The 25,345-nt window shown below is 47.2% G+C and overlaps 1 protein-coding gene across 1 annotated transcript in view; it reads right to left on the bottom strand.

Annotated features, from left to right (window-relative positions):
- Positions 1 to 21,672, bottom strand: part of LOC126522885 (uncharacterized) — a 36,089-nt gene extending 14,417 nt beyond the window's left edge. The window contains exons 1-3 of the mRNA XM_050171727.3: positions 21,103 to 21,672; positions 12,185 to 12,378; positions 4,117 to 4,340 (exon numbers count right to left, since the gene is read on the bottom strand). Of these exons, the coding sequence (XP_050027684.2) occupies positions 4,117 to 4,340; positions 12,185 to 12,378; positions 21,103 to 21,189 (505 nt within the window). The 5' untranslated portion in view covers positions 21,190 to 21,672. The remainder of the gene's footprint in view (positions 1 to 4,116; positions 4,341 to 12,184; positions 12,379 to 21,102) is intronic.
- Between the last annotated feature and the right edge of the window lie 3,673 nt (positions 21,673 to 25,345).

The raw sequence follows: 25,345 nt of genomic DNA, 5'->3' as shown, positions 1-25,345 counted from the left end.
GACAGCTGTGCGTGACCTCCGGGATCACATTAGTATCAGTGTAACCTCGGAGGCCATGAGTCGACCAAGCCATGCTGGTGCGGCGAAGTTCGCTTGCCTCCTTGATCACACAGTGCAGCGCCGTGTTGTTGCCACGTGCTGCTCAACCATGACAAGCCAAGTAGAAAGCGGATGCGAAAGAGCATCACAATGGAACAGAAGGCAGCTATCTAAAGGCTGTCGCGTCAGGTTCCAAATTGAGTGTTGTACATGCCGAAGATTCTTTTCTCGTATTAAAATTTCATCACATGTGTGGGAAACGCGAAAAAATTCACTTTCACGAAAATTGCGTTGTGAAATGCGACAGCACAGACAGGTAATGCACCACAGAACGAAACTTTACTGTCAAAATTCTGCTAGCCTACTTTGGCAAGCTTTGCTTGAGGATATAGAATTGCACTGCAAACAGCACAAAGTAAGCTGCATGAGTCTATCAGCAGTGGCAGCACAGCTGTGAAGCAGTATTCTCGATCAATTGCTTTCAGATACGATCACTTTTGTGAGGTTTTGCGCAATTCGGCATGGGACGCCGAGCAGCAGCACTCCATTCATGCAGCAGCATTTCTCCAGCACACACTGTCGCCCGTAGGCACCAACGCGTCCAGTGCCATGTGCGAAAGTGATCACATCTCGTATACCCGAAGGCAATCGTTCGAGATTACGGCCCCTTCGCGCAAATATACGTCTGCCGCTAAATCCGCACGCAATGCCTGTCGGGTAGAACCAAAACTAGCGTTCTTGAAGCAAGGGATGCGTACGCTCGGACGATCGCTCAATCACGGCCTGATGCGTCGCACTCCATGCTGCGGTTGCCATCTTAAGCGTCACAAACAATTCCACCTTCATGGGACGTGGATTACCTTGTGCTTGCTGCATTTTTCTCACGAAGGCACTAATTACGCACTGCACAAGGTGTGCAAAAAGTTTGGAGGATGCTTCAGCTTCGCCTTTAAAGTGGAACGCAATAGCATTCCAAGATCCCCGACTGCTTCTCACGCTTCCCGGCAACTGCAGCTTATCTAACTGGCATGTTTACCCGGATTCGCCGGCAGTAAACGCTGTGCACGAAGGCGAACTTTCAGGTAGAAACGCCGCGGCCTCTTGCATGGGCCGCGAATGCACGGAGACAAGCGCCAACTGGATGGTGTTGTTGCAAGAAACCGAGCTCAGCACGCTGCTTTATGAATGGTAGAAACGTTGAAAAAGGGGTCTATGTTCGAGTTTCCGCGTAACAAAATTATGTTTTCTTGTATATTCAAATTAAAGTCCGCCGCTGCCATGTCTGTAGCGTTGTGTGGAAGTCGCACTTTAAAATTTTTTTGACACATAGTACTTTCAGAAATTGAATTAGTTCAGTAATGTCTTTGTGCTACACGGAGGGCCTGCGTGGTTGGGCATGCATGGTTCGGAATGATCCTTTTCAGTCAAAGACAGTCGACACGGGACGCCGACACCAAATTTTCTGTGACATGGGGCCCTCAACGCAGACGCGTTAAAACTGTCGTCACATGCCAGTATTAACATGCATGCCGCTTGAAACAGGTGATCAACAAACAAGATGGCGACCATTACATGTTTCCGGCGCACGCAATCGCTTTCGACACTTCGTTGTTTTTGCAAACAAAAATGGTGCCGCCCACAAAAATGTAATGTTGCGGTATTTAATGCAATTTTAGCGCGAAGAAATCGCATTTGAGCATTTTGGAGCTGCTAGTGTTGCACGAGTAGGTAATATGCGGGTTACGTTCTCGCAAATTTCGTTGATGTGGGATTGTAGTACCACAACATTTTGTTAATGAGAGGTACGAAATGCATTGAATCCTATGGACATTCGGCAGGGATACAAAATTATTTCGTTGTCACGAGAATTTCGCTGTGGTGGGATTTCGTTATTGCATGTTTCGACTGTACAATGTTATAAGCGGTCGCTTGAGAGGACTGAGGACTATGCACCATGGGAGGCAGCTAGCTACAAACGGTCGTCTTTGACAATACAGTCGCCGACTGATTTTCCGGACTCCAAAAATTCGGACATGCTCGATTATTCGGTCTGCTTCGTGGCACCACCATTCTCCCCATAGACCATAATGTATAACAACTACCGAAAGTTCGGACACCTTGCAACCTCTTGTCCGATTTTTCGGACACTCCTTGAGACAACTCGATCGAGAGCACCATGCACCGACTCTGACCGGTGCATGGGTTGACTAGCTGAGCACCATTTTTGTTTTGAATGGAGCCTCCTCGCTGCCCCATGAAGTGGTGCTACTGGAAATCCCCACTCATCATCATAGTTTCTGCCTGGTTCGATAGAGTTGCTACAGCAGTTCCGGTCTCAGCTTAGCCATGTCAAGACAATCCAGCAGCTGATTTGTTTGTTTCTTCGTGCACAATGCTGCAAGTAGGCTACGTTTTTCGTTGGTGCAACTGGCGTCGGCGTGGTGATGTTTGCTTTGTGTGCTGTGTCGAGGTTGTGGTGATTCAACGCAGCATACAGAAACATCGCGTCAAGTGTTTAATGGCGCCAACAGTGCCTGCGCAGGCTGCGCTGGAGCATGCCGGCAAGCGGGTGCCGGGAGGCCTAGGATTTGTCGCCTTCCGATGTGCTCCCTAATGGCGCCGAAAATGTTCTGCGGGGACCTGCGCAGCGGTTGCATTGCAATTCCGGACACAGTCTCATTTGACAGTTTCACAGGTGCTGACATGCTGTACTGACATGCGCAGAACTCGATGACAGCGAGATCATTCGTCAGGTTTTTGCTGCACCACCGGACGATGACTCCGAGCTGGAAGATGACACACCATGTGCTACACTGCCGTCGCATGCGGAGCATGTACAAGCAGTGACTGTGCTTTCAGCCGCTTGTGTAGTGACCATACGACCCTCTCCGAGATTCAGGCTTATCTGATTGCGCATAAACAGAACAGTGTGCAACGGTGCATTCACGATTTCTTCAAGCCTACTGCCGAGCCCAAATAAGTGCGTAGAAATAAAGGATTTCTTTCTTTTTTTTTTATTTCTTAATCTGCTTTTTCGGACACCTGTTTATTCGGACATTTCCGCAGTCCCCGTGAGGTCCGAAAAACGGTCGGCAACTGTACTTTGGCAAGTTCTGATCATTGAGATTGCAGCTCTGACAACAAATGAGCGATGCCATTGTGAAAATAAACACGTTTCAATGATTTGAAGAGAAAATAAAATATTAAGAAAAATCATGTTTTACTTCAAGGTAAGGTGGTCAACCTATATTGGGTTTATAAGGTAACGGGACAAAAAAAACAAAACAAGAGAGACAGATTAGTATGCACTGTTTTCTTTCTAACCAACCAAAGGGCTCAAAGGAGGCACAAAGAGAAATATCAAGTTAAGCTAGGTAGATGGATTGCCCAGCCTTTATCACTAAGAAAGGATTTAGACTACATTTAGAGGTACGTGAAGAATCAACGTGTCCACATGATGTGACAGTAATGACATGCAAATGGAGGAAGAGGACAAGTTGTGCATGCATGACAGAGTTGTGGCTGTAAGAGAAGCACATGGCTGTAGTAAGAAGGGGGGAGGAAGTCTACGTGTCCACATGATGTGACAGTAATGACATGCAAATGGAGGAAGAGGACAGGTTGTGCATGCACGACAGAGTAATGGCTGTAAGAGAAGCACATGGCTGGTGAAAGAAGGGGGGAGGAAGTCTTGGTACCAAATTTAGGGAATACAACGACTGAACTTCCCAAGAAGTGGTGTGGCACATCAACAAGACCACTTTCATGCTGAAAGTTTGTTTGAAAAAAAGAACAAAGAAATGAAAACAGATAAGGGCATTCATTATGTGAGCAAAACGAGTGACACCTGTAAACAGTGTCATCATTATATTCCTGAAAGTTCGGGATGTGTATAACTCCCGCTCCCCCTCCTCGTCTGCAATTTGTAACAAGGAGAGCAAGAGAGAAAGTAGAGAGAGAGAGAGTTGGCAGGAGAAAGGCAATTTGGAATAAAATAAAGTGAGGGTATTTCAGTGGAGACGCCCCACCCACATTCTCCTTCGGTACTTTTCCTGTAGCCTACATTGAAAGACCCACCTTCAGGAAGTGGCTTCGAAGCAGTGGCATCCAGGAGTCTCCGCATGAGTGGGTCACCACCTCGGCGCTGGGATGTCCTTTCCAGAAATTCACACACGGTGAGAAATGGTGCCAATGTCGCAGAAAGCTGTGTCTTGCATTCGGTGATGGCGAAGCGCAGCTGGGTTTTCGACACCAGTGGCGTGTTTTTGTTGGACGGCCCATTTATAAAACGCATTGTCTCCCTGGGGGGAAGAAAGAATAAAAAAAGATGCCGATATTGAAACATTCTCGCACATCCCACTTGCAAGCAAAAAGTATGCAGGTTGGCAACAGAAGAGGGCGTTGGACTGGTCGATTGCAATGTCTACAGCAACATGCACATGACCAACAGAATGTCGGCTAAACTACTGTGCTACCTGGCACGATGCTCATACACTCTTGTTTCAAACTTACAGGATGGAAGAACTAAAGAGTAATTTAAGCTGTTTCTGTCTTGCCACCAAGCATAGACAGACATGTGCAGGAGAAATGTCTATCCACTTTTGTTAAATCTAAGACTATCACCTGCAAATCTGTCCCGACTGTACCTTTTACATATGTGAAATGCGATATTGATATTATCACGGTTTGGTGACAACGAAGACGCCACTATCAGAAATAGTGAATAATTAATCTTGCATTCTACCAGGCAAACCCACGGACAGCAAGCAAAAGGACACTCAAGTAACAACCGTAGCAGTAAGCACAGCTGGCATTGATCATATCTGACGTCGGCGCTGAAGTAGGCCCGCCATTCATGCATGTGTCACCACACATTCCGGGGTCATTTCTAGTGACCACGTAGACTTCATAATGTACAACACTGCTTGCATCACACATGTAATATGAATGCACACCACCTCATCTAGTTCGCCCTTTTAACTCGGAGATTCCGAGAAGTGCGAAGTTCCACTTCACATGCTTTGCAGCACAGCTGTTTCCAATCTGCCACGCTTCCTACAACATAATTACTTCATACATTACAACTACAACTTGTAGATGTAAAGCTACATCAAATCACACATTTGTGCGCCTACGTGCTTCCAGCACGGGACACACTATGTTTTCCGCATAAGCGCACATGTTGCACTGTGGCTGCTTGTGGCAGGTACATGTCACTCTGCTTGTTCAGTGGTAAATATGTTTACATCTACAGTGCCTTCCATTTATTGTATCCTGCTTTGCGACATAAAAGCATGAGACCTAATTTCACATTGGATTACCCAACGTATACCTACAGCTTTCCTTCATGTGACACGCTATTTTTTGGTCCTGAATGCAAGCAGTGAGAGAAGTCTCTCTAAGCCTTCATAGTGTTGCCTGCTATGTGTAAAACAAAGTACAGTGCCACTTCGTTTTACATTTTCACTAAGTACAGTCACAAGCCTTGTGACCGTGAACAGGGAAGTGTGTTTCGCTTTGTACAAGCAGGACACACTGAGGAGCGACTAGAGCAATCTCGTAGTTTGTAGGTTTAATGGATGCACTCCCTGATCATGCTTGAGCATCGTCTGCTACAGTCCAAAGGCTGTGGGGATGCGAGACTCTCACGCATCCCCTGATATGCTGTTTTCCCGCACGGCTCGCGTGGCCTGGCGCCCGCGGCGGTCGGCGTGGTACAAGCGCGGTGCGAGAGATGGCGCGACCGTCGCGCCGCGGCGGGGTTACTCGGGCGCCGAGGGACAAGGTGCTGTCTCTTTCCCGGCGGGTCGGGCGCACGGCGTGGACGTCCCACGCGCGCGCGGCGACCCATGCTTCTGCGAGACCGCCTCGCGTGGCGGCCTTCGAGCGCGCCTCCGTTGGCGTGACCGAACACGCGAACGACCAGGCGTTGGGATCCAGCATGGGGCGAACATATTCGCTCGCAATGCGGTCGCGGTAAGTCGGACTTCTAGATTTGTCGCGCGCCCATCGGCATGTTTTGGGGATAGCAACTCGGCTAGCTGGCATTGATCTATGAAAGGTGCAATAAATGCCCTTGTGATTGTTTGCACTACTGTGTTGTCGTTCCTTTGTCCCAAGAATACGGAGGAGAACCCCATATCTCCCACATCTGGCTGCCCAACGTGGACCTCTTGGGGCATCGGACGATAGAGTTAACAGTTTTGCTTCGTTCGAGACCTTTGTTTGAACCGAAGCGTAGGCCTAGCGTGGATTTTGATCGCTAGCGTCGGCGGCGTGCTTTCTTGAGCGAGGCGACGGTGGCTGTAGTGTGTTTGAACTCATCAACATTCTAAGCCTTTTCGCAAATGTTTTTTTTTAATGACATTCGTCAGTACGAGAGCCACGTGGTCTGCATCCTGGGAGAGCGAGGCTGAGCGCCCGCGGAGCAGTGGCAAGCCTGAAGCGAGTGAGTACGGAAGCCTCGTGGGTGGTCCGAATTTCTTATGTAAATAGCTTCTTCTATGTCTTTGACTCGGATGAAGTCGCGGCTCTGGGAGCCGGGTGGCCGCGGGCCACGGGTGCCACGACGGGCTGACTGGTATTGCGGCCTGGCACCGGGCGCTCCGACACCGTCTGGGATGGTGGGCGCCGTCAACTTGGATGCTGTGTGCACCGAGCGGAGTAGGACCACCTCACAGAGCTAACGTCTCCTCGCGGCTGCCTGTTTTGCGCCCATTTTGGGTGTTGTTTTTGGATGCCGGTTGTTGTCAGGGTAGCGACAATTTAGGCCTAAGGCTTTACGAAGCTGCCTGTCGCACGTGGAGGGACACAACCTGGTGGACCGTGGCGTTGAGGCGTTGCAATTTGCTTCCCTCATTCTATTTAGCCTCTAATGAATTGAAATTACTCGTTCGGCTCAAGGAAGCGAGCTTCGTTCACGTGAACTTAGCGACTGAGTAGCCGCCCGATCTTTTGCTAGCCGAGTCGAACATCGTACCACGTGGGCGATGCGCATGCAGAATTCCTCTCTCTTGCACTACTTTAGTGTTTGCCGAGTGTGTTAAGTGTACGCAGCGTGACTGGAGCCACCCCTGGCTTGCTGTCACCTGCACATCGTCTGCGCTGCTGCCCCGGACTACGATCGAGCCACCTCGGGCGATGGTGATGCTGTGGCGAGTTCGGCGCAGCGACTTCGGCGGCCTCCTGTATCCAGCTCACAACCCTCGGCGGCGGACAAAAGAGCCGGCAATCACCGACAGCTACGGCGGCTCTTGCCAGCAGGGCGCGTCGGCGCGAGCGACGCTTGCTCGTACCGACTACTGCATCGTCGTCTCCGGAGTCCTGGCCTGGGATCGTGCCGTCGAGTCGCAAGGCCGCTGCTGTGACCGGCGGACGCCAGCGGTGCACCCAAGGACAGTCGGCTCGCATGCTATGGACAGCGTGTGGACATTTCCTCAGCGCGGCCACTGTTGCATGTACTATCTTGTTCGCGAAGCACGGGTTAATGTTAGACCGTGTCACATGTTTCGCCGGAATAAGAAGTGATTTAAGGTTGGGGGGATGTGGGGATGCGAGACTCTCACGCATCCCCTGATATGCTGTTTTCCCGCACGGCTCGCGTGGCCTGGCGCCCGCGGCGGTCGGCGTGGTACAAGCGCGGTGCGAGATGGCGCGACCGTCGCGCCGCGGCGGGGTTACTTGGGCGCCGAGGGACAAGGTGCTGTCTCTTTCTCGGCGGGTCGGGCGCACGGCGTGGACGTCCCACGCGCGCGCGGCGACCCATGCTTCTGCGAGACTGCCTCGCGTGGCGGCCTTCGAGCGCGCCTCCGTTGGCGTGACCGAACACGCGAACGACCAGGCGTTGGGATCCAGCATGGGGCGAACATATTCGCTCGCAATGCGGTCGCGGTAAGTCGGACTTCTAGATTTGTCGCGCGCCCATCGGCATGTTTTGGGGATAGCAACTCGGCTAGCTGGCATTGATCTATGAAAGGTGCAATAAATGCCCTTGTAATTGTTTGCACTACTGTGTTGTCGTTCCTTTGTCCCAAGAATACGGAGGAGAACCCCATATCTCCCACAAGGCAGATCGTAGGTCAATGCACATGAGACTACATGTTTCATCATTTGCAGGTGTTGCACAGCAGAAGACACATGAGCGTGACAAGAGAGCACATCAGCTGAACATATTATTATGGGAGAAAATATATGCATTTACAATATATACAGTTACAAGGTTGTAGCTCAGTGGCCAGGGTTAAGAGGAAGCTTTAGCTCGGGGGCTTCTATCTAAATACATGTAAAAGGAGAATTCGTCTTTCTTGGCAACCACTGCACCAAATTTCACGAGGTTTGTTGCATTTACAAGAAAAACTTAAAATCTAGTGACTGTTGGTTTCGAATTGTGCTCTGGTGCTGAAGGCTGACAACTAGCATACGCGATCACACAATTGGTGTCCCATTGTTGCAAGGGACAAGATAGCGCCAATGCCATGGCTGCTTGCATCAGTGAGAACTTCTGTGTAGGCATGCGGATCAAAATGAGCCAACACGGGTGGATTGATAAGGCGACTGATAAGCGTTGAAGATGCTGCAGCCTGGCCGGGTCCCCAACGAAGAGTGGTGTCCTTTCTGAGGAGGTCTGTGAGAGGACGAGCGATTTAGGCAAAGTTCTGGATAAATCGCCGAAAATAGGAACACAGCCCTAGGAAACTTCGGACATCAGTAGAAGAACACGCAAGTGGAAACTCACTAACGGCATGAACTTTATCAGGATCAGGCTGGACGCCAGCAGCGTCAACCAAGTAACCAAGTACTCGTATTTGGCGGTGGCCGAAATGGCATCTTGCAGAATTGAGTTGTAGGCCAGCTCATCGAAAAACAGCAAGGATAGCTGAGAGTCAGTGGAAATGGCTTTCAAACGTCGGAGAAAACAAACAATGACGTCATCAAGGTAGCAGAGGCATGTGGTCCATTTGAATCCGTGCAGAAGAGAGTCAATCATACGCTCGAAGGTAGCAGGGGCACTACACAGTCCGAAAGGCATCACTTTAAATTGGCAGAGACCATCTGGGGTGACGAAGGTGGTTTTTTCGCGATCTCATTCATCCAATGCAATTTGCCAGTAGCCAGAGCACAAATCAATCGACGAAAAATAACTGGCACCATGTAAGCAGTCCAGCATGTCATCAATAAGCGGAAGCATATAGACGTCCTTTTTTGTAATATTATTGAGGTGACGGTAATCAATACAAAATCTCCAGGTATTGTCCTTTTTAACCAAAACGATTGCTGACGCCCATGGACTGCAGGAAGGCTCGATAATATCTTTGGAGAGCATGTTGTCCACCTCCATTTGGATCACTTGGCATTCAGCCGCAGACACGCGGTAGGGCCTCCGGTGTATAGGAGGAGCGTCACCAGTGTGGATGGGATGAGTGACGACACAGGTTCGACCTAGCAGGCGATTGCCAAAATCAAAGATGTCTTCGTAGGACATCAGAATGCGGCGAAGGGCGTCGGCATAAGCAGGTTGTAGATCAGTAGCTATCATTGGTGTTAACTTGTCATTGCGTGAAGTAGGAGAGGCAGAAGCTGCAGCAATGCCGAATTGTGGTTCGGGTGTAAGAGCAGCTACTCAAGTCTTCCAAAGGGGACAGCACAACAAGAGATACACCCTCAGGAAGAACTTGCAGACACGAACCAAAATTCAGAAGAGGAAGCCACACTCGATTGTTGACAAGAGTTACAACTGAGCTTGGTAGTGCTATTTGACGTGCCAGGAGGACGTCGCAAAGTGGGGACACCACGTAAGGACCATCTCAAAGTGGTGTCAAAGGCGACATAAGGACGTAAGTTGTAGCATCAGGTTGCAGTCAAACAAATTCAGTAGAACAAAGTCGGGACTTGTGGTCGTCGGTTGGGTCGGCAGAGTAATGGAGCAGTTCAAGGCGAAGGGTGCCGGTTGCACAGTCAATAAGTGCTGAATGGGCAGTCAGAAAGTCGATTCCAAGAATCACTTCGTTGGGACACTCGGCCAGTACAGTGGACAGGACTAACACTGGACGGCTGGCACTGGTAACCAGGCGGCGCACATTCCCATCACGGCTGTTGTACTGCCATTAGCTACTCGGACGGCAGGCGACTCGGCAGGTGTCAGGACTTTACGGAGAAGGCTGCGAAGATCTGATCACATCACCGACACCTGAGTGCCAGTATCGATGAGGGCTTGAACGGATACATCATCAACGAAAATTTCAACAAGGTTCGGTTGAGCAGCAGGGGTCAGCGGAGGTTTTGCAGTCTGATTCGTCAATGCAGCCTCACCTCCGAGGGCTGCATTGCTTAGTTTCCTGAGAAGCAGCCCGCGTAGGACGGGGAAGTCGAGGTGTAGGCGAACGGAACTGCCGGCGTTGCGGCGAGGGCGAGCGGCTAGTGGGGTTTCCCAGAGCGGGAAGGCCGGCATGGTATGGTTCAGAGAGGGGCGACAAGAAGCGGAGGGTCTCGGTCGAAGCAGCGATCAGCATATGGTCAAGGTAAGGAGTACCAGCGGCTACTACGAGAATGCTCTGCCTGCAAAGGAGTGGCATGTGCTTCTGCATTCACTGTCATAAGGCTTGTGACTGTACTTGCTGTACAGTATGTATAACTGCTCTACCGTACATTTTGTGTGCGTAATGTGATACCTGGCACTGCAGTTACCTACAAATTGTCCTTACGTATTCTTCTTCAACCAACATTGCATTTAAACCTGACGAAAATTAACGAAAGCATTATTAAAGACATAATATGACCGACACATTTGAGCGGGATGAGCACCTTTGCAAAGATTGCTGTGGTAAGACTTAGACTTCAGTAAAATTTAGTGGCCTTCCACTCTGTGAAGAAGGATAACGAGCGAAGCTGTATTGGGATGACTATATAGAAAGCTATATTGATTTATATGGTTGTTGCTACATTGATTGAATAAAGACACATATATGTAACTTCATGATCTTTATCATTTTTATTTTGTCTCATTCATTACCACAGTTACCAAAGCTTTGTGGTCGCTGTGGTACACCGCGATCGGTTGTACTCCTATGCCAGACACGTTCTTGCCAAAGGTTAAATCTATACATGACCGGTGATGTGTGGTCGGCACATTGACGTCCGTGCAGCACTTAATTCCAAACCGTTCCAACAGGAAGGATACAATCCACTTGCCGTCGGGGCGCGCTAGGTCAACATTAAAGTCGACGACTGGTGGGTACACTATTGCGTTTTATTATGTTTTTCGACCCTCCAATGGGAGCACAGTAGCGCTGCCATCCCAGGTTTTCTATATGACCATAAAGGTCACGCATCACAACATGGTCGATAAGGTGAGAACATTCAGAGCGACCACCGCAACTTTCTTTTTTCTTTTTGCACGTACACATGGGGTTGTGCCAGAGGAGTTTTTGGCGTACAGGCAACAGACAGGCGGACGGACGAATCAGCCAGCCATATACAGCTTCGCTGTAAAAAAGTAGACTCACCCTAAATTTAAACCTCTTGAGAGATTTTCTTCAGAGGTAGCAGAAATATAAATGGCCTACAGTTGAATCATGGGCCATTACAAGTGACACACATTACAGCAGCATTAATCTCTCTCTCCTTTCGTGCGTTCTTCCCACACTTGTGACAATTCACTAATTAGCCATGCATGACCAGCTGAAATCAATTTCACTGCAAGGCTTAACATCCAGAAGCTGTACAGTAGGTTACGAGGGACATTGCAGTAGAGGGCTCCGGATTATTTTTACCACCCGAGGTCCTTTATTACGCATTTTTTCACGTTCCACTCCTACCGAAATGTGGCCACGGCACCCAGAAATCAAATCCAAAGCCACCGAGGTCTGTGTGCGAGACCAACTAGCCTCTAGTTCTCTACCATAATAGAATTGTGAAGATGCGCCACACCTTTTCAGCAGCACTGCCAAAGGTGAGCTCGCCTTGCTGGTCACCGGTGTCTTTTCAAGATAGTGCCTCACGCTGCCTCGCCGTAACTACTCGTAGCGTCCTTGAAGGAACAGGCTGCCAGTAAACCTATCATCAATTGGCGGAGGTTTCTGGAGCTCCCCCACCCATAAGGGAGATTAGAATCGCAAACAAAAAAAAACACGACCCAAGAATCACTCACACTGACAACATCCGAGCAGCCTCCTGGAGGGGTATAGCCTGGCGCCATGTCCTCAGTGATACCCAGCACGATGTCAACGTGAGCGCACGTTGGCCGGGGTCGGTCGCTGAGAGGCCATCTTGGTCCTCGACGTCCCTCACGAACTGTTGAAAAGCAGGGCATGGCCTCACACCTTCTGGCTGTTCCCACTGCCTCTGCATTGAACAATGGGCCGAAAAGGGGTTAAATGGGTTGCAACGGCAAAAATTTACAGGTTAACTTAGCCCTAAGCCTAACCCCAATGAAAGCCTAATGCGAGTGAGAAACACTGATGAGAGACTATGTTACACACGAAACACCTCTGCCATTTCGTGGGGTTAACGACACGACAAAAGCAGTGAGATAATACTAATGGTGAATTCCGCTGGCTGATCTACACTGGCTTCTCATGTTCCTTTATCTGGCCATTTCGCATCAAAGCACTCTGCTGCAAACCACTCCCTCTTGCTCTGCTGTCAGGACTTGGATACCGCCATAATAACTTGAAGGGCACCCTGCATCACTTCCATCTGCCGAGAGGACAAATTTGTCCAGTTTTAGTGCTTCATGCACAAGCGTTATTCCGCGATAGCGCATTTCGTGCACAATGACTGCACTTTACCAGCCTGTAGCTCTTTATCAGCAATCTTCAACACCCGAGGCCATCACAGTAGTGAAATTGAGTTGATAAGGTGCCTCAAAAGCCATAAAAAGTAGAGGCGAGCAGGCATATACCTACAAAAGCAATATTTATTTCGGTATAATTAGGTACCATGCTTGTATTTAGTGAAAAAACACAGCTAACCATCAGAGACAAAGAATTAATTTTAAACACAAAATGACAACCTAATTGTCCTTAAAAGCAAAGTGCACAAATAGTAATTCAATAACTTTAGAGCCTGGTTGCACACAAGCTTTCCAAGAAAGAATGGCTGTCGTAAGACTAGCTTTCCAAAAACGCCAAAGAAGTGGTAGCCGAAAAAAGATAAAAAGTTGTGGGAAAGGAAAGAAAAAAAAAGTTCCGAAGGACTAGTGAGCTGTTGACCCATGTGAAAGGGCCAACTACAAGGAAAACATCACACTAGGTTGTGGCATATATGATAAAACTGCTACATGACTGCCGAAAACACTAAATGACAAACTGCAAGAAATTAACAGGTTATCATATAGGCTTCCACTGCGAAACTGAAAGCAAAGCATGAATTATGAGCTTTGTTTCAACACTGCTTCAATAATGTATGTTCTCTCACTACTGATAATTTACATTCGGTCGTTGTGAAATACTTGGTTAGTTTTGAATATTCAAACATACCAAATAGTTCCTTTTCGAATGCTTTCCCACCCCTAACAAAAGCAATCTCGGTAGAAATATTCGCAAGCAGCAGTCAACAACAGTGCATTTTCGTGTGCAGTGACTATTTTCCGACAGGGTAGGTCCCGACTAGCAGTTTTAAACACCCCAAACGACAACTGTAGTGGCACTGAACTGATATGGTGCCTTGAAATAACTATAAATAAAAGTGAACTCCGTGGAAACTTGATACCAGTTGCAGAACCCGCAACCCATGGCAACTTCCAAGGCAATTCAACATGGAGAACTTGGGTTTTCAACAGGATGCTGGTATTGATTTGTAAAATTTAGGCGTTCACTCAAGGGTTCAGAGGGCTGCTCCAGATTGACTAGTGGCTAGTGCTCCAGACTGACGTTGTATTATTCGTGCTGATACACCAGCAGAGGGGATGAATTAATTTTGACCAGCTGGCCTTTTTTTCCCCTCCAATATGTACCCAAGCTTTATAGATTTTGCATTCCACTGCCATCGGAGTGCATATGGTGCAGCCAGGGATCAAGCCCATGACCCCGTGCTCAACAGTAGAAACAGTTCGGAGAAGTGTGTCCCTACAGCAACATTCATCTTTTTGTCTGCTCACATATAGTGCACTTGACTAACTGGACAATCACAAACTATCGACAAGTAAGTGGGAAAAAATGATAAACAAATAAAGCTCTCTGTACACTAATCCTTACAGGTGTGTGATCTGGACTATGTTATCTTGGAATACCAGTGCAGTGCAAAAAAAGGCCACGAGAAGAGCATGTGAACAGAGACACTGCGCTATGTCTGTTCATACTGCTCATGTGTCCTCGTCTTGTATACACTAGTATTCCACGATGGCATACCAATAAGCACACTGAAGACCTACAACTATGCTAGCATGCTACTTTGTTTTTTTGCCGTTTGCGGGCTTATGAGAAAAGCTTTGACACCACAATATACTACCTCTCCTTTGCGCGATGAGAGTTCTTCCTGTGTATCTCTCTCCTTCTTTTTATACCTCTGTGCTCATAGGCTCTAAACACTAATATTATTTTCAGAGAAATCTCGCATGCTGCAACCATTCAAACATAAAAATCATGCATAGAACATATTTTTTTACTGTGGAAGCACATTGCAGCTCATAAAGTTTGAATTCTGTTGTGTGCTTGCACCATGTTTCCTTAGAGCAGTGACATTTTTTTTTTCAAGTTTCACTACTAATCAGTTCCATTACGCAGTTTCCGTCAAAGAAAAAGCTTTGTACTTTCTTCTTGCACTGTGTATTTAATTACAAAGACGGGAACAAAGTCAACAGCAGATGGTTGCACACCATTCGTTGTCGTCGTCTCTGTATCCGTCCTCGTTATTAAGCACACAGCGCAAAAAGAAACTATGAACAGCCACCAACCAGTCCAATTCATCGCTCTTTTAAAACAATACTGTACAGAGTATGTGTAGTGCTAACTAAATATAGATGAGATTTGGACAGCAACACCCACTGTAAGCTTGCTTGTCCGGACCTTGACAGTGGACAAAGCTTCTGAGTATTCAGAGAATTTCCTATCAGAAGCAAGTTTTCTGGGGAGAAATTAATTGCCACAGAGTGCCGAGAGCAGATTGGATCTCAGTGTCGTGCTAGCTAAGAAGCATGTATCTGTCTTCCACTGAAGCAATTCATCACAGTGAGATCACATGCCAAGCATCAAAAGGTGCACCTTTAGAAACTGCTTGTAACGCTGAAGGAATCTTCTGTTGCCTTTTTGAATCACGTAATCACATATGTTTCTGACCACACAAACACTGACTACAACTCTCTGTCTTGAACATTCCATCCACAGGGTTAAACAGGCATTGAAATGGACTAATCTAATTAAGTCAGGTAATGAGTCAGCTTTTGAGTTCAAATATCCTGCTGAGGCCTTAAGACAGTTCAGGGACATTATCACTTTTCAATTCAGTTCTTACTACTGACAGGTATGTGTTACAAATGTGGGAAAGAATGCCACTGTTAGATGCCAGAAGCAGCGCCTCCATGCATGTAAACAAAGTAGCCATTTCCTTATGTTTGATATGGTTAAAAGCTGCTTTTCTTTGCATAAACAGAGAAATAAAGATGTAACACTGAATGGCAGGTTGCCATGGTGACACTGCGTTATGGATTTATGTCATTTCGCACTATTCAAGATGCACTTCATGGTTGCTTTTTGTCATATGTGACGACAAAACGGTCTATGTCATTTTTCTCTATTGGCATACAGAATATAATTAAACCGCTTTTATATAGTTCCACCTGCATCTACCGTCATATCAAGGGTGAATGTTAGATAATTATTTCCTAGTTAAATTCAAGAAGGACTCAAGGTAATGTGTAGTTTAATGCACAGCGGTTCTCAGGAGGCTATGTTTATTAACACAGATATTTAGACTACATCAAGTGTGACCAACTTGGATGGGCAAGCCACTACCTGACACACGCAGCGCTGGTGCACACACAACTGCAGTCAACACTTCAATTAGAATTAGGTTGAATGAGCATTGAAAAAAAAATAATGTGACAAGGCAATACAGTTTTGAAGCCAGATGTCAAAAGAAAGCATTTCTTGAAGTCATCTGAACTTTAGAATTATACTTTACATGTGTTCAGTGCAACTGTGCATGTATGGATATATGCTGGTGAAAGGACACAACAGAATAAAGCTGAAACAGTTTTAGATGGTGGATTATTTTCCCAGTACCTTATCATCTGGTCTTCGACGAGGAGGGAGGAATGGTTACTAGCAGAGAAAACAAAAACCAAGCATCACTTTAACTCATGCTCTAACCCTGGCACTGAAATCAATATGACATCCCAGACTGCACAATTCTGCACATTTGAATTCTTTTTGCATAGGAAAAGCCTACTAAACATTTCCAGGGTCTGTTCTCATACATTTTCTAAAGAACTAAAAACTCCTTATTCTATTAAAAAACAAATTAGTTCTAGCCTCCGACATACACTGTCAAAATACAATTGCATTCAAGGCAGCTGGTGCTGAAATTCCCAATATGGTGTAAACAGCTTTCTTTTCTCAAGTCCTTTTTGGCACAGCAAGCTTCCCCTAACTTCCAAGACTTGAACGTCAAGCATGACTGACCAATCTAGCTTCACATCTTGTATTAGTGTTCCTTTAAAAAAAAAGATCAGTTCTTAGCAGTCACAGCTGGGTGCTTTGCAATAAAACAGCTCTAATTAAGTCTGTGAACTCTCTTACAAATAAATAGAGAAAGAATTCACCAAATCGAGCTGCAGGACAGTGTACTGCCGATAAATCATAGAAATACATGCCTGCGCAACCAAATGTGGGAACGCCACATCTGCTTGGTTGGAGCAAGAGCCTCTGGCACAACACCCCCTTCACTTTTAATGTCACCATATATCTCTCCGTACATCTTTATGAAGCCTTTTGCAAGGAACATGCTATTAGTCATACAAGTCGTGTAAGACAAGATCTTCGCTGCACACACTGTTGAAGTAGTCCAATGGAGAGCTAAAAAATTGAAACAAAGTATGGGTTTAAAATCCCCAAACTGTACAGTGGGTTATGAGAGATGCCGTAATGGAGGGCTCTGTGTTAATTTTGACCGCCTGGTTTTCTTCAATGCAAGGTTTGTGCATCAAAGAATGTTTGTGCAATGGATGGACGGCTAAAAGGTGTCATAGAGTCGAGAACATCCCTAGCCAGCTAAGGCAATTTCGTTCCAATGCAAATAAACAGACAGCCTTCATCTTTTGCAAACAGCAGCTATGAGCTAATGAATGGGCTCCATGTGCCGTCCAGTTCGCATGAATTTCCAACAATGATCATCCAACAAAGAACTGCACGGTAACATAAGGGAACTGAACGAGAGCTTATGCATCTTCCAAGCCATGCACTCTAACCACTACTCGACGTGCACCTTCCACTGCCATCAACTGTTACAAGCTGGGATATTAAGTGAAAGTGTCTGTTACCATCTCAGCAGATTCCTTGAGCTGCAGAGAATGGTGCAGAATGGAAAGGGCACTGGAATGGTGGGTGTGAAGACAGAGATGAGTAACTATAGGGAAAAAGAAAACTTTGTAGCAGCTTTTGCTATTGAAGTATATGCACGGAAGCATTCTTGGCAACAGGCGAATGGAGAGCCACAGCCTTCACATCAATTGACGGAGGCCAAGAAGGCAATAAGCCGTAAGAATAAGTAGCTCAGGATTGGTTACATGTTTTTCGCAATGTCAGGCAAAAAATGGTGCAGCAGCTTGGAAAGACGCGGATAGCGAAAGGAAAAGAGCTGCAAGAAAACACCTCACACATGCTGTTCACAGTAATTAAGTGAAAGTGTCACTGGATCCTATGAGGTTTCTTTTTCTTTCCTATAGTGGATTCTGTAAATGCAAAAACTCCTGGCATCACTTACAATTTGTAAAGATAGTCTACTGCAGTATACTGTATTGGGCAACACTTAAGAAATTCGCCTCCCTCGTTGCTTCAATTTTATCCAAGAATCAATGCTGCAGCTTTCAACCTTAACAACCCCTTCTGGCCTGTTGTCGCAGCTTTGCAACATGCCAGTTCTTGGCCCCTCCATCGGGATGGAATACTTAGGTGAGAGAAAGCTCTGAACTCCGACACCATGCAAAGTTATGTTAAAAAATGCGAGCGCATCGCCACCTATAGTCTAGAAAGTGAAGTCCACAGAGGGAGCTTCCACTGAGGCTGACCGAACCAAGAAATCCAGGCAAATGTATTCATACAGGCACACAAATTCAAAGCTTTACCTTTACAATACCAGGAATTTTACAAGCTGCCATGTGATGCAAGACAGTTACCCTTCCTATTCAACGGGCATCATATAAGAGAGGCTGAGAATATAAACACATCAATAATTAAGGAACCTCTTCTGCCTTTGTTGCAGGTTCCTGTAATGCCCTTCTGCATTCCTTCATGTGATGCCCTCAGGCCTTGGAAATAAGTCAAAGAACTAAAGAAACTTTTTTGCTCAAGAACCCATTTTCTCAGTTCTTGCTATGAAGCCTGTGAACCTAAGAGCAAATAGTGTGAGACTACTTTAAAGCAATCTCACAAACTATGCAACTAGAACCAAGTAATAATGAAATTGAAGATATCAACAGCACCATTGTCAACCAAGCAAAAGCCAAACGCTCAAGCGCCAAATGCAGTATGGATGGCAGCGCTGAAAACAGCTGATCTGTGTGCTCTCTGACAAATTCTGAACTGCTTTCCTCTTTGAGCAGGCAAGTGAAGAAACATGGCACATATTCAAAGAGAACTACGCGGGTTGGATCGCTTTCTGTTTGGGTGCAGCCGTTGTTCCTAACCCACATCAAGTACAGTACGACTACTTGTCACAGAATTAAGGCAAGTCATCATTTGTACAGAACATGCACATTTGTAAAGAATGTGTCAATATAAAATTTAGCACCAGACTGAAGCTCAAGACGGGTTACTGCAGAAATGCCTAGCGAAACATCGCTTCTTGATGCTTGCCAAGGAGCTTGTGTAATCAACAAAATTCATGCCATATGCTTCCACTGCAGTGGAAGAGGCATGGTCATTGTCTGCAATCGCCCTGGCAAGTCAATTGCGTGCACAGGCTACGAGAACGTCTAATTTCAACCAAGTACAACCAGTACACCCATAAAAGTGACTCATTTCTAGTACCCCATTATTGTATCACAGCAGAGCTAAATTTACTAGTGATCAGAAAGGCTGCTCGCTGAGTCTTTCAAAAACGTTGATGGGCATAAAATACTGACGATAATAAACAATTTTAAGGTTATAAAACACACAATTAAGCTGCATCTGCATTTTATGAACACTAGTCATTCAATAGCCATCTGCGAAAATGAGCATGTTATACATATATTGTAAAAGAAATATGGAAATCAGAAAAAATAAGTGAACCAAACATAGGGGATCTATTAAAGCTGGCAATCGCTCGATGGGTGTTTGACATTTATTGAGAATAGGTATAACGCGAAAACAGTTTAACAACAACGAAAAGTACTTTGCTATTATAGTAGTCACCCAGCATGGAGACAAGCTAACCAACGAAAACCTCGTAAAAACCTGGACCCCGTGACGTCTTTTATCCGAGATATAAAGCGTTGTTCCAAGCTGAATCGACGAATGCCAGCCAAATGCAGACGCGAGGCGAAACACGGTACGGGTACGTTTTGTCCGTGGGGGGAAAATATATATATATTAAATCAGACATGCCTGCAATGTGGCGAAAAGGAAATTATGAACGGTGCGCGATCAATAGGCACGATTCTGCAAATCGTTTCGCGCGTTGCTCGCAGCAAGCGTTCATGACAGAGAAGTCACACAATCGACATTTGTTAACAACAAAATATGTCGGCCCTCATCTTATTCGCGACCTTTTCAGAAGCTACCGCGCGCACCGCGGCAGGCAGACATTGCGAGACGATAAAAACGCCAACTCCGATTTCTGTTCCACCGAATCGCAGAGCCAAAAAGCAGAACGCCGTCGCCTGCGCTGACATTACCGTGCTTTTCTGAGGCAGCGAATGTTCCATAATCGACAGCGTCGAGCGCTGTATCACACGATACCACGAAGGGAGATCGTAATTCAACACCGTCCATTAAAATTTCTGCATGATGGCGATCGCGAAACGGGAAGAAAAATACCGCGCGACGATCACGCACCAGCAACGCTGACAAATAACGAAACGAGGGGTTCGGAAGGTGTCTTGAATAACTGCAAATCCAAGCTAGAGATTTAGTGCTACGTTCAATAATTTATGATATGGGGTCATAAAACAGGCTTTGCCGCGCCGACTGCAGAGACGCTCGCCATGAGGTAAACAGAAGAGAAAACACACAGGATAAAAGAGGAGTGAAAAGTAGAATAGCTGTTGCCAGCGGGTAATTAAAGCGCAACTTACTGGCACACAAGAGGGACAACTAAATGTTCATTTAGTAGTTACCAAGCGCTTATCTATGCACGCGGGACTTGTTTCGGTGCCACGCGAGTGCGGACATGGGCATAGCTACCTGGAAAGCGATTGTCCTACAAGAGCGGACACCATTTTATAAAATCGCGCTTTAGCTTGGATCACGCAGTTCGAGTGGGACAGTGCGTAACATTTCGGCACGGGTGTACACAACCAACCAAAAGTGACTCCAAACAACAAAAACTAAATTTAAACTTGGCTGTCAAGGAACATGTCGGCACCACTCGAGAAATATCGTCACGCCCAGCTATCGTCGCCTTATAACAAGTTCCTGCAACATTGCCGGGTCGCAATCGAGGCATCGTCGGCACAGGCAGTGTCCGCTTGTATTTCGGACGATCGGATACAGCGAAAATGAAAGTTCGTGATATGACGCAGCCGATGCGACCGGCCTGTCGGGCCGCGTCTAAACCCCACAACAGCGCCTGCTGATGATTAAGCCTACTGTTTCAATAACAAATAAATAACTATTTAAACTACACACGACGATCAAAGCGTGTGGCAAGCAAAGATGCTTGCCAGGTTCACTATGAGCCACAGCCACGTGAGACAAAAAGTAAACATACCTCCGGCAGGAGCTCCTTTGCATCCATCGAGAACACTTCGCATCGCTCCTGTCTTTCCCTCGTCGGAGCGGCAGACTCCGCCGCCATATTGAGATCCAGGCTTGTCACGAAGCGTCTATCATCTCATTGGCCAACCGGCAAGATGAAGGGTTCCCATTGGACCCAGATTGTACGATGGCGCATTCTCATTGGATCAAAAAAGTATCATATCCGGAATGCATAGTATTCAGCGGAGAAAACGGCGAGGTGACCTACGAGATACTCACGAAATACTTCCAAATTACCTCGTAAGACAACTCCGCGTACCGCAGAGAGAGTTGCCTGCGCGCTCTAGGCATCCTTAGGCTTCCGTAGCAACGGGGGAGCACCACAGAGCAGCCGCTGGCCGTCACGAAACAATTTAAAACATGTTGTTCTAAACGCTGCCCCATCCCACGTTCTGCACCTCAGAAGTTCAACACGGCCCCCTAACGGTCAAAGATACGATGATGTCTGCACTGCATTCGGGATGACGGAACACAAACAAGAAATAGAAACGTCTCCCAGCTTTCCCAGCGAGATGCGTGCTGGTGCCCGAGCTACGCTGCTTAAAACTGCGATTAATTCGTCAGAGACCTCTGGGTGACATCTTCGACCGTGGGAAAAACGAGTCCGTCGCTTTGCGGAGATCTGGCTTGAGACACCGTCGTATGCTCGGCGCACATGTCAGAAAATTTCGTTGTTCCTAACTGGACTCTCGAACATTTCGGGTTCCGTCCAAATAGTCATCTGTGGCGCACATGCATTTAGTGGCGGGTTCGTACGTTGCCGTGTGGCTGCGCGACGGGTGTGCGGTGGAGGAGTGGGGTGGGGAGAGCGCGCGCGCGAACTTTCAAAACGGGCTGCTGGGGAAGCGGGAGAGGAGCGCACAGTGCGAGCGCTCCCGGGCATCCCAGCTGAAGACCGGCTGTGCAGCATCCCTCGGAGGGGATCCGATCCTCCCATTTGCGCGACCACAACACCGGAGAGGAGCGGCGGCGCAAAGGGGGGGTTTCCGGAGGGGGGGGGGGGAGCGTGCGTGCGGCCCGCTGCCGCGACGATCGTGCGTCGGCTCTGACGCGTCCAGCCACCGCTGGGAGGCGATAAGCGCGGAGTGCGCGCGAAGCGCGCGCGCGCGCGAGCGCTCAGACGTGCGTTCTAGTAGCGTTGCTAGCGTAGCCCGGCAGCGCCGATGCGCCTGCCTCCCTTGTCGGGTCTCCCTTCAAAGCGGCGCCGGTAGTAGTAGCAGTTCCGCGCTCGCCCCAAGCGCGACGACTGGCCTCCCTCCGTGGGGGTCGGTGCGCCCCCGAGCCACGCGCACGCCTGTGCAAGCGCAACAGATCGCCGCCAAGCTTGGCTCCCTACCGGCGCGCGCCGCGGCGCCCACGTGTTTGGGTGCCTCCCGGTCGCGTGCCAGCTGACTCGCGTGCCGGCCCCCCCTTTCTTTTCGCCTCCTCCCCGACACAACGCGCGCTTGTAGAACAGCGCTTGTCCGTTGTGTCGCGTCGCTCCTTCGCGCGCCGCCGCTACGACGCGGCCGGCTGCCCACTCCTCCTCTTCTCCGACACCTTCCTCGTTGGCCGCTTCCTCGTTTCTAGCGACCTCGCCGTTTTCGGATTAGCTGCTTCGTGCCGCGTTCAGTTACTCGTGCCTTTGGCACCATACGACGTCCGTAAGTGTCCTTAACTGGGCCCCACTCCCCCGACCTTCTACCCCGAAGGAAGAAAGTAAGAAGAAACCCTACTTACTGCACCTCATATTGGATGCATAACAACAGTTAAATTGAAAGGATGTCCCAGGGAGTCGCAAGCTGTTCCGAGCGTAAGCAAACCTCATGCCAACAGATTATACTGGACAGAAGGGTTAAAATCCGGGCCAGGTCTAGATTATACTGGGCATGATGCGACCATTTCAGTTCAATGAAACCCACTACATTTACACTTGAACATCAGCGCGTGTTATTGGCTATTCTGCATAAACTTACAAAGTATTTGTCAGTAGCATTGCCGGGGGTGGTTTGCATTTCAAGCACCAACTCAACTTCAGGAGCTGTGTGCTCAGTTGATCGCTCTTGTAAATGCCACTTTCATAGCACATTCACTTGGTAAGCCAGTGGACAGGGTGCCCACCACACCGTCAACACGTTGCACTGGGACATTCACACAAAACGTGAAAGTATCCTTCAAAGTGATTGACCCAGAATACGGCCCTAGTGTATAGCCACTTCCTTATGGTCACATATAACATGAATTTACACCTCAACCCTTTAACTCCTAAGTTACTTCGCAAGAAAGTTTACAAAATTCAGTTTTATTAATTCCAGCAAATTTTTGCACATCATATCCTGATTCGAGTGCGGCTTATTTCTTATATTCTCCCGAAATATTAATAAAACACATTGGCTCTGAAAGGGAGACTTTCCCTCAGTACAAATACAACATTCGAGCGCAATTATCTGAGCAGATAACAACGAAACTAATGGAAAACATTGAGGAAGATACTAAAGTGTTGGAACTCAAATCCACAACATGAACTGACGCGGCGACTGCAGCTCATACCAGTACAGCTCGTCTTAATAATATCGAGACGAACAGCTAGGATGAGTGCAACACGGGCTTCGTGGTCAAAGGGTTAATGATCGTAAAGTGGTTTAGTTTATTCATGCCAAGCTATTCCCCACCTGTTTCAGACAAGTGTAGTTAACCTGGATTCAGTACTTTGCCACTTGGAATATATTTACAATGATATGCCTTTGTTTCATCTCATGCAAATAGCATTTTCTTTAAGCTTTCAAATATTTCTTGGTACAAAGGAGCAGTTAAAGGAATAAGCAAGTGCTTCAGCAAAAACACACCTCACGAAGTGGGTTCAGAGCGTCTTTGATAAGTCATGCCAGGAGCATCTGGGAAACGTAGCAAAAATTCAACCTATAAAAAGCAAGAGGGATAGGAGAATGGCAGGTTGCCATGCCGAAAAAGCTGTGAACCAAAATGCAAACTTCTTTCCGCAGGATCCCTGCTGCTAAGCCTGCATTTCCAGTATACTGCACACTGCCTTAAATTTTCTTTTTTCAAAGTTCATTCGGAGGCTATTGATGTCCCATAGCAATGAGCAATGATGCCCCATAGCTATATTCGAGTCTTGGGAGGTTAATATACGTTTGACAAGGAGCAAGTGTGCTGTGCACCTTTTCAGTTGGTCCCACCTTGACTTTGGTCCTTTGATATGCTACCTAGTGAACATCGCGCTAGAGCTCAAAACTGAGTTGGTAAGCACTCGCAAAAACCAGGACAGCACATGCCTTGTTCATTTCTTCTCTTAGTCCTCGTTATTGCGAGATTGAAGGATCATGCTTGAGACTGCAGAAAGGCCCAGAGCATCTACTCAGAAGTACCATTTTGAATATGCCATTGGCAGAAAGAATAACTTAAGATTTTCCTAAACATGCTACGAAGTATACAATGTCCTAATAGATCTTTTTCACAACTGTAAAGCTAGCTTTTTCTGCGTTGCCCAACTAATGGTGGCATAGTTATTTTTTGCAAACAGCATGTGCAAGAATGCACAGTTTACTTGTACTAAGACATGGAAAAATGTAGAAGGGGTTCTCGCAATGAAATAATGCCCAGCTAGCACTTTACCCTGCAGTGCAAATGTGCAGTGCAGAGAAGCGGACTTGTGTATTGCCTTGCATTCCTTGCAGTTGCCTTGCATTCAAGTAAGCAAACATGCCTCGATAAGTATCTGCATGGCAGGTTACCCCCATGCAGTCGCACACTAGTGAAAAGGCACGTAATTTTAATATGCCTATGCCTCGCATCAATCAATCAATCAGAAAAAAAGACAACCAGAACAATGGCTACTCCATTGCCGACCTCTGATCAGCCTCTGCGCGACACTGACTGAATGAAAAGTTCACAAATAAGTAGCCCACAATGGCCAAATCGTCCTTCCTGCTTCTCTGTAACACACGCCTGGCTCTCATTACCAAGTGGCTGACACAAACCCAGGCAAGTTGCTGAGACAAAGTATCGAAACAGGGACAGTGAATAATCCTGCAGGCAATACAACAAGCACTTTGTGCCGCCAATAATCAGCAATTACAGCACACCAGAAACCTGTTTTGATTGCCTCCTCCTATAAGCAATAAAGTCTACATTCTGGGGCTGAGCGCACAGCCAAAACATACTGAACAAATCTGCCAGTTATGAACAAGCTTCTCAGT

Source organism: Dermacentor andersoni, chromosome 6, assembly GCF_023375885.2.
Source record: "Dermacentor andersoni chromosome 6, qqDerAnde1_hic_scaffold, whole genome shotgun sequence".
Lineage (NCBI taxonomy): Eukaryota > Metazoa > Arthropoda > Arachnida > Ixodida > Ixodidae > Dermacentor > Dermacentor andersoni.
The sequence above is the reverse complement of the archived record's forward strand: the minus strand, read 5'-3'. Positions and strand labels throughout refer to the sequence as shown.